Source organism: Cajanus cajan, chromosome 9 (assembly GCF_000230855.2).
Source record: "Cajanus cajan strain Asha chromosome 9, NIPB_CcT2T_4, whole genome shotgun sequence".
NCBI classification, from domain to species: domain Eukaryota; kingdom Viridiplantae; phylum Streptophyta; class Magnoliopsida; order Fabales; family Fabaceae; genus Cajanus; species Cajanus cajan.
The window spans coordinates 10,090,601-10,100,855 of NC_138525.1; the positions used below are offsets into that span (position 1 = coordinate 10,090,601).

At 31.1% G+C, this 10,255-nt stretch overlaps 1 protein-coding gene across 1 annotated transcript; it reads right to left on the reverse strand.

Annotated features, from left to right (window-relative positions):
* Window positions 1-1,530: 1,530 nt before the first annotated feature.
* On the reverse strand, window positions 1,531-9,571 carry APG5 (autophagy protein Apg5 family). The gene is made up of 8 exons (XM_020378536.3): window positions 9,407-9,571; window positions 9,198-9,322; window positions 9,062-9,128; window positions 8,802-8,891; window positions 6,247-6,334; window positions 3,212-3,355; window positions 2,496-2,627; window positions 1,531-2,029 (listed from the first exon to the last, which is right to left on the reverse strand). Exons 1-8 carry the CDS (start codon window positions 9,506-9,508, stop codon window positions 1,722-1,724), a joined length of 1,056 nt encoding a protein of 351 aa, XP_020234125.1. The 5' UTR covers window positions 9,509-9,571; the 3' UTR covers window positions 1,531-1,721.
* Window positions 9,572-10,255: the final 684 nt, after the last annotated feature.

The window sequence follows — 10,255 nt, forward strand, 5'->3', positions numbered from 1 at the left end:
AATCTAATTCGGAATTTACTATGCCTACAATGTTCTTAGGTTTGTACCACACGATGTTGCTACATCTTGTAAGTGTCAATTTCTGTGGTATCATATGGCCGCCCTAAGGGTAAGTAGTCATCTATTTTTTATTATTGACGATGAACCCAAACTGGTTTATTCTTAACCTACAACTTTCTTCATTCTTTAAGATTTTTAAGGGAAATAGAAATTAGTTAAATTTTGTACCATTAGCTGGTTAAGTGCTTTTGTGCAGTAGCTTCAAAAATAACAATGGATGTGCCTGTGCTGTTACACCATTAAATTCCAGCCTTTCTGTTAAACCACAATCAAACCGTGCTGTCAAACCAAACAACATTAACGCTTCAATCGTGCCACAGCAAATTCAAATGATCAAATCAGAAAAAATGAGGAGTGATTATTTTATGGAAAAGGACGAATATTTTTATAAGCATAGAAGGGCAACTCACATAAGAAAATGTTTATCATTAATCTTAACTAGATATATCCACTCATATGATGTAGAAGTGTCATAAAAATATAGATTTCATATAATCTTTTTAGAACTGGAAAGTTATTTAGTATTATTTTGTGGAAGCATTAAGATAATGAGGTTAATAAAAAAGTAAATGAGATATAGGACAAAGAAAAATCACTACTGATATCATTATAAATTTATTATTGTTAATATCTCCTGCAGAAGATAATTATGTGCCTCAATTAGTTGGTCGAGAGCTTTTTTTTTAATTTATTTATTAATAATAATAATAATAATTATTATTATTATTATAAGAGTTATTTCATATAGTTATACGAATATACAAGTTTTGTCAATGATGTTTAACATCATCTTGTGTCTCGTGTCTCTTAACCAGTTTGTTTAGAAATTAAATTATGTTAAAAGGAAAATATGTGTTTTTATACATTCGCAGTTTTCAACTAAGTTTAGTACTACTTCTAACCATAGATAATCCATAACAATATTATAGTTACTCAAAATAACATTCGTTAAAATTTTCACTATAATGTTCAGTGTAATGTTTTAAGTGTCATTTGACATTGAGACCATAGGATTTAGAAAAAAGATACAAGTCTCCGACGGTAGAATCCATCTACAAAGATGTCGCAAATGGATTCACATATTAAATATTTATAATTTTACTATCAAATATATTGATATAAGAAAACTATCAAATATATTGATATAAGAAAACGTCTAATACAAAAAAGAAAGAAAAAAAAACTTTGCAACAACATAAATACATGAAGGACTAACATGAGAGAAAAAAAAAAAAAAAAAGAAGCTAAAGGGTATAATTTTCCCAAAGAAAAAGATATCTAAAATTGTAATTATAGTTTAAAATGATACATGATAGTATCAAAACTAGGTGTATTTGGTTTGGTGTAATTGGTCAGCACTACAGAAATCAAGACATCTTATGCTTAATTACAAAACAATTGCACAAAACCAAAAATTTTGTGCAAACATCGTTCTAGAAAAGAAAATTCAGGATTGAAACGTAGCCACTATTTGCAGGGAAACAGTACACATAATTGGATTTAAAAAATAATCTGTAAACATTTATTACACCTTGCAGTGGAAAATAGCAATCGAATTATGAAAAGAATATGATATGAAACTGTCTGTACATTTATGTACAAAAGAATTGCACCTTCTGATTTTTCCATTAAATGTATGCCCAACATAATTAAATTTATCCCTATAGCATAGCATTGACCTTCGAAACTTTCAAGCAAACACAAATATGAAGAAAATACTCGGGATTCATCAAGTTGTTAACCACCCAAGAAAAAGGTATGTCTAAAATTGGTTCTATCCCTTGAATGCGTATAAATTTGATTTCAGCAAGCTCAAGTGGGTGGCAAGATGACCACGGATCGGATGAACTTTCTCCCTCTTCTCCTGCACTTTGGTTGATGTTAGCATCTCCTTCACTTACGAAGGAATTTTCCGGAAAAAACTCGGGCAATATTCTTTTAACTGCCTCATTTAAGCTAAAGAATTTACCTGCACGCAACATATATAAAAGAGAGAATATATCAGTTAAATTATAGGAAAGTAAAGATAATGTTAACAATAACACAATAATATCTATTAATTGCAAAGCAATTTATAGAGGAAAAACACACTTTAAAAAAAAAAATTGACAAGACTTTTTAAAAATTTACTCTTTTTTTGACACCACTAAAAATCTAATTTTTAAAATTTATTGAAAACTAAAAATGGTATTACTTATTAAAAAGAGAAACTAATTATGTGTATGTATGGCTCTAGACATAAAACAGTTTGCAACTTTATTTAGTTTTTTTTTTTTCTCTAATATGACCGACTCTTTTCCCATTGCCCACCAATCTATTCTTCATAAAACTATGGCTGATTTTTGGCATGCAACTTCCCAAAAAGGAAGGAAAAAAGACAGTCATTAAAGATAATTAATTTAAAATTTGAGGATTCTCTGCAAGCCGTGACTTACCATCTTCCCTGTGAATCTCAACAGGTCGATTGATATACGAGACTTTGTCCCAATTATCAATTTGAGGAGCATCTTCAAAATCATCAAACTCCTCATTCACAGTCCACAGATATAAACGAACAGGAATCCTACCTAACAAAAGATAGTTGTTAACCACAAAAAATAAGCTTAGTATGAATGGTCACCAATGTCAAAAGTACACCAAATTGAAGTTCTTTGCAAGGGGGAGGGGGAAATGATTGTATGGTGAGCAATGCATTAAAAGTATTAAAACCAAATTTGAATAATTTACAAATTTCCCGGTTTTGTTGGTGAATGTTAACAAAGAAAAAAAAAAACTGACTAGCATTTAAAGTCCACCAACTAGGCAGGTTAAGTTTAAGTTTTATTCCCAATTCTTTTTCACTTTTAGAACTGTGTTAAGCACCAAACATTTAATGAGTTGTTATGTTTATGACTTTACATGATGAGATTATGAGACTTTGATGAATTGACACTTTTTTTTTTTTGAAATTTTAGTCTATGATTCTGCTGTTTTTAATATATACATGTTTCTAATTTATTTTTGCAATTTTTTTAGTTTTGTACTTTTTTTTCAAACCATTGGCCACCACACCATCCACCATCATTTATGGCAAATTTTCGGCTCATAGCCAATAGCCATTGTCGATTATTGATAACCTTGATTAGCACTCAAACTAGTTCATATTGCTCACCGGTCTTCACTTGTCCCGCAGCATCCATATCCCCTGTACTTTGTGGAGATTTGATCGAGCCTGAACTGATATTTTCAGCATATTCGTCTTCAAAAGTTCCAAGCTTAAGCTTAGATGCCACCCGTTGATAAGATTCCAGGTTCCCTGCAATTCAATTGAGCGTTGAAACAAGGCCAAGAAAACAACAAAACAAATTCTCCATAAAGTACCCATGGCAGATGTAACCTTGTTTCTTTCCGGATTTTATTGTTGCTTTATATTTTTACACTTATCTTTTAGGAATCTTAGGGTTGAATAGTATTCATTCCAATTTGAGATTGGTTATATATTATGCAACTTATGTTTGGATGTGTATGTGCAACTGTATGTTTTAAATCATTTTGTTGCCTAAATAAATACTGATGGATAAATTATTTGGTAAAGGCAAACAATAGTTTCTAGTATGGGAAAGATCCCGTATGTCTCTCCACAAGACCTATGAAAAAAAATATTAAAAAAAAAAAAAATTACATTTCAATCTTTATGACTGTGTCAGATAATAAGGATGGGGTATGTATAATTTGCTAAAATGTGAAGGACAGAACAGCACAAAATCACTTGTCCCGTATTTGATTTGAAAACAGTCAAGGAATGGCGCAAAAGAAAGGATGAAGTACTGGACAGAATGTAAAATTTTTGTCACTAACTAAACCATGGGACAATTTTTTTCTCATGGTACAACACTAAATGATACATCAATATAACACAAGTGCAACTGCATAAATGATATATCAACATTCAAAAAGTTAATGACACTCCCTTACTCATTTTTTGTGTGGTTATTATCAGAATAATGTTATAATTATATCAGCATTCATTATAATATTAAGAATATATCAAACCATAATATATTAAATTATAATGTGTAATATTTTATTTATAATATAATAAAAATTATTATATAATAAAATATTAGAACATAGATAATTAAATGATAACTATTAAAATAATCAAAATACTAAAAACTTATCTTGCATCTTTATTGATAGGAGACCAATGGTCAATCTTTCTATCGTATCAGTTGGAATCTATCATTTTCATAATGCAAAATCAACATTATATAGCACAAACGACATCATAGTAAATTTCACATTGTTCTTTCTACTATTTATATGTATCAAACAACATAGCACCAATTCCCTGTGCTGCACATCAATCACCAAACAATAGAACAAATGAAAACTTATACTTTAACTCAGCTACTTTTGTGTTGTTTTATTTATGCTGTCCCTCAATGTGAATCAAGGACGCCCATAAAGTTTGAGATGAGAAACTTGAGTTTGGCCGTTCACAAGTCAAGCTTGACTGAACAACCCTTGGCTATCCTCAAAGAAACCAATCTCAAGCTTGACAAAATGGTAACGTTGGGTTCAATTCTAATATAACCCAGGTTAATTAATGACCCTATCCTGATTCCTGAAGATTACATAGCTTGGGTTGCCCTGCCTCATTTGCCACCCAAAGAAAATGAAGGTAACAAGTATGCATGCAACCATCCATTGATAGGGTAAAGCTATAAAAAATAATCAATATTCAATCATATTAACTACTTATGGAAAGAATATGAAGCTTTCTTCACAATAGAAATTTATCAACAACCTTGCTAGCATCATATCAACTCCCCACCATAATAAAGTACGAGACCTTTTAATCAGCACAACCAGCAAGCAAACAAGAGAGTTATTGACTTCAAGGTTCGAGCACCTTAAAAGGTTAAGGAGGCGTTTGGCACACAGAATATTTTTACATTCATGGGAATCTTAAGGTGGGAATCTTAGTTTCCCATGTTTAATAGCTATTTAAAAAAAAAAAAAAAAAGATTCACAGGAATCATTTGTATCTCACTTTTCCACAAAAACATTCTCAAATGAGAATGGGAATCCAACTTTCCCAAATTAGGGGGAAATTTTATGTATATAAAAAGACCACAGTATCCCCTTTTAAAACAAAAATTATTTCTCTCCTATTTCTCTTTCTCCCTCTCTGTCTCTCTCACTCTCACTCTCACTCTCCCTCTCTCTCTCCCTCCCATATCTCTATTTCTCTTTCTCTCTCTTTCTTATATTTTATTATTTCTTGATCTTGTCAATTTTAATAATATTATTAAAATCTATTTTGTTTCTACATTTTAATAATATTTGTTAACACTTATTTATTTAGTTTTTTATTTGAATGAAATAAAATAATATATTTTTATTCTTCTTAATCTTTACTATAATGTAGCACTTTTCTTTATTATTTTTTTTGTTGAATTCTGTAATTAAATAACTTTAATAAGTTTTCAACTTTTTAAAATAGTTTAATATCATATTTGTAATAAGATTTAAGTAAATAAATATATATAATGAATTTATTTTAATAAAGGGTTTTTTTCTAAAAAATATTTATAAACCCAAGAATATACTATTTTAACAAAATATGAAAATCTTTAATCTCTAGGAATAATGTATTAATATTTTAGTTATTCCTAGGAATTACGATTTTCAATATTTATAATTCTCAGAAATTATGATTCTTGAGTATGAAAAAACTTCTCTCCTACCAAACACTACCTAAAGAAACATGTAAAGAACTAGAAATAGGAACAGGATTACCCTGGGTCTGAATCAAAGTGATTGTAGAGGCAGTAGAGCTATATTTAAGGCTTCAACGAGAATTACAAAGTCTCACTCTCTCTCTAGAGTCTCTATTGCAAGGTTTCAATGAGAAATACAGAGGAAGTCTGTCTCTAGAGAATCTTGGTCCCACTCCCTACAACTGACCATACCCAGGAATTCCTCTCCATAATCCCTACACTTCTTATTGTTATTTTTAGTAACTAAGGGTTTGCTAACAATCTATTTGATTGAAATAAGTAAAAATCCTATCCTCCTCCAACACATGGACAAGGATGTCAAACAGGTATAATACAAAATCACTTAAAGGCATCCTGGAAAGAAACAGAATAAAAGAATTACAAAGTATCAGATTTAATATCAAGTAATTAGCAACTGTACCATTTAAAACAGAGCCCCAAAGCTCCACCTGATCAGGATGCGACATGTTCATGACATTCTTGCAATTACCATTTATTACATATGCAGCCTGCAGCAGTAAAATCAAAATTCAGTTAAGAATGGTTAACTTAAGATCAAGGCTTTAAATAGTGCACTATAGAAGTCTATCGGTGCAGAACAGCCCCTGCCCACTACAGGGGCTGCCATAGTGGCGCTATGTTGATTCCAACAAAGTCTCTTTGAATAGAGAAATTAGGGTTTTTTAGTGGGCTACTTTTGGGATGTTAATTTCCAAAAATGGGATCTATAGATGTAATCATAGTGAAAACGATTAAGAAGACTTGGATTTAGAAGATGATGATGATGATGATTGATGAATGATGATTCCTATCTAAGAAATTTATATTTGACTTTTGTTGGTATTTACTAGTATCTTTTGTTCAAGACACCTATGACCTTTTATGGTTAATTATGAATGTCATTGATGTTGAGTTTTTTTTTTTTTTTTTTTTTTTTTTTTTTTTATTATCATTTTTGAGCATTTATATTTATATAATATACAATACATTATAAACTAGGTTAAAAATTTCAAAATAATGGCTATTTCACTGAAACATTACTTATGATATTTTTTGGTCCTAATTATAAGAAATAGAGACCCCCTTTAAGATGTATTAATTGTTAATTTCCTTCATTGCTAATTTCCTTTTATACCCTTTATTTACTGTGAAATTTATTAATAAGACACCTACTTGCCTCTCATGCAATGCAAGTAGATGTGTTTATTAATCTATTAACAATACCATTTACAGTCATTGGTAGAAAAAAGTTATCTCTTGAATTAGTAGTGTCATTAAATGTAACCACTATTTAAACCATTCAATTCAAAGGATTTTTTTAGAATAAAATTAAATTTATGACATTATTCATGTAATACCTTAACTACTTTTATTGGTCTTGATTAATTAGTCATTTGTTTCTTAAATAAAGGATTAGAGGGAGTACTATACTAATTTATGAGAAGCAGAGTTACATTCAAAATTGTTTAGATGTCAAAGAATCCAATAACAATTTGTATTAATAGGGATTAGGATATGCTTGTTTATAAATTTTCCAAGAATTAGGTAGTTAGACACATGCAGACTTTGGCAGGGAGTCATCATTTTAGACAAGCAAGAAAGTTTTTCGGAGAATCATTTGGTCTAGTGGCATACTAATTACCATGGAAGCAATATCATTATTCGAGAGAGATGTACAAAAAGTATATAGAAAAGTGGAACAAAACATTTTGGGAAGCTTATGAAGGTAATATACCTACTACTGATTTTCAAAGATGTCATTCCTTATTATAGAACCTGCAGTACAAAAGCTGATAAGGAAGTAGAGGTCCCAATACTGGGCCAGGGTCAGAAAAGGCCTACAATATGGAGAGTTTATTCTAGATGGAATAAGGGCCTAGTGGAGAGTTAATTATCTTAGGTGGAAACTAGAGGGAAGAGAGATCATGTGGGAAAAGGATTATTTAATAAGCTGATTGGAGAATAGGGGATCTGTTATTGGAAATCACAGTTTGTTAGGCCTTTTGCTGGGCAGAGAGTATTTTCTCTGGGGAGGTTAAGCTCCGGTTTCTTTCTTTCAGTTCTATAATAGCTCAAGCTCTCTTCAATTCAATAAAACTCATTTTATTCAATATTTTGTTTTCTGGTTTCCGTCCTCACCTTACCATGCTATTACTAATTTTACCTACTACTGAGTTCAAAGATGTCTTCCCTCATCATATTATTATTAATTTTATCATAGATGCATATTTAGTAGTAAATAATATCAGAATTCAGAATTATTCCAAGATCTGGAGACTAGAAATCATCATAGATTCCATAGAGAACTCCTTATTTGAAAGCAGTAATAGGTTCTTCCTTGGGTAGTACACAAAGGAAAAAACTTGGATGCAATTCCATAGGTCCTATTGATTTTGTTCTCTAATAAGAATTGAAATTTCACCAGAGTAATCCATGTTGACATATAATGGAAACCTTTATCATGCAAATTATCAAGGTAAAAGTCCAATTCTTATTAGACAACAGAACCAAAAGTACCTATGGAACTACATCTAAGTTGTGTCCTTCCACAAAACCCATATATCCATTAACCTTTATAAATAAAACACATTTTATAGCAGCCAAACATCACAGATATTTTGGTCCATTAGCATCATTCCATTCTTTCCAGAAAACCATCATTACCTTAATACATTCTCAATAAACCTTTAAACAACCAAGTTCCACTACTGTTATCCATCCAAAACCATAACCCTAGCCCTTGACATTGTACTTTCCTTAATATCCTATATTCTATACCAATAAACCATGTAAAGGACTCAAGTGATATCTACTTAAACATTAGTATACGCAAATTTCAGTAAATAACTAAACGCATATGTTTTAGTGCATAAGCATGTTATTTGAAGGGTGGAACAGGCATAAAGTATCTTGTTATTAATCAAACAAGTACCGTCAGAAACTCGATGCACACACAGAAGAAATCACACAACTGACCTCTTTCAATGAGTTTATAAAGCTCCACTTCACGCTGTCTTCACCTTCACAGGGAAGCAACAAATTACTTGGATATCCTCTAAAGTGTACCTACAAACCATAAGATACAGATTGATTGTAGCTAGCATAAATCCCTCCTAATTTCTATTTAATTTTAAGCGGTGCTCCCCTTCCCCTCCCAAAATCAAAAAATAGCTCATAGCACATGGAGCTATATTCATTTGATAAGCAGCAGATGAAAACAAAATAAAAATCTTTACCGTCAAATTCCACGGCCTCTCGGGCTCCACGCATAGAAGATCAAAAAGAACACCAGTGGGTATATACCTGCACGAATCATGAACAAATTGGTGAGTGCAACGCGATGCGAGAGTGAAAAAAGCATTGTAGACGCACCACTTAAGAGGAAGGCCCTTGTATTCAAACCAAATGGTGTCAACTCCAGGGGGAAGCGCGGTGCTGAAGTGAGGCTTCAAAAGCGAAATCAACAAAGGCAAGTAGCCTATCCTGGGGGCCAACAGCTGAAAGCGAAAAGAAGCGTTGAGTTAAGCGAAGAAAGAGCGTGCGATTGAAGTGAGATGAAAACCCTAACGTAAGAGGAATACGAGAGCAGGTGGAGGAGGAGGGAGAGTGGTGACTTCAGATTGGTGGAGATGAATCTGCAGAGGAATGGCCCCTTCCCACACCTGCTTCTGCGCCTCACTCATCTCTTCTTCCAGATCTCTCTCTCTCTCTCTCTATTCACTCTTACTTGCGCATTTCTCTTTTTATAACTTTAATATTCTCACAAGAATATAACTAGCCAGTTATTATAAATTTGCAAAGGAATTCTATTAACTAAAAAATCCTTTTAAGTGTATATCCATACATAGCCAAGTGTAAAACTCTATATAATTTAAATAAGGGTTTAATGATCATTTATTGTCATTAAAAAGTTAAGATTAATCAAAAATTATTTTTAAGATAACTTATAAGATAAAAATGTATACATAGCCTTTATTTATTTATTTTGGTAATGTGCCTATTTTCTCAAAAGAAAAATGAAAAATTAAATATTGTATTTTTTTAAAATAAGGCTTTAATATTGAATATGAATATAATTTTTTTTTATTAATTTGAAATTTTGTTTGAGTACCATGTGGTGAAGTATATTTATAAACTCAATCATATGTTTCTCAAACTAGATAGCAAGACAAAGTTAATGTAAGATATAATACTTTATGTTTGTTCTTATTAAAGAAGATGGGAGTTTAAGAATAACTTTATGAGAAACAATGATAATAAATTTAAACGATTGAGATTTCCTAAACCCTAAAACTCAAACATCACCTAATAAAAGTTAAGTTTTGGCGTCAAAATCAAGTTACCTCAAATGGATAAACACAAATTTAAATTTAATTTTTTATGTGTAATTATAACCAACTTTCCAATTAATCATAACATTTTTACCAACT

Coding starts and splice junctions, on each gene's coding strand:
- APG5 (XM_020378536.3), bottom strand. CDS start 9,508: ATGAGTGAGGCGCAGAAGCAGGTGTGGGAAGGGGCCATTCCTCTGCAG. Junction 9,129..9,197: donor AAGGGCCTTCCTCTTAAGTG/GTGCGTCTACAA, acceptor TGATTCGTGCAG/GTATATACCCACTGGTGTTC. Junction 2,030..2,495: donor TGAGATTCACAGGGAAGATG/GTAAGTCACGGC, acceptor TGTTGCGTGCAG/GTAAATTCTTTAGCTTAAAT.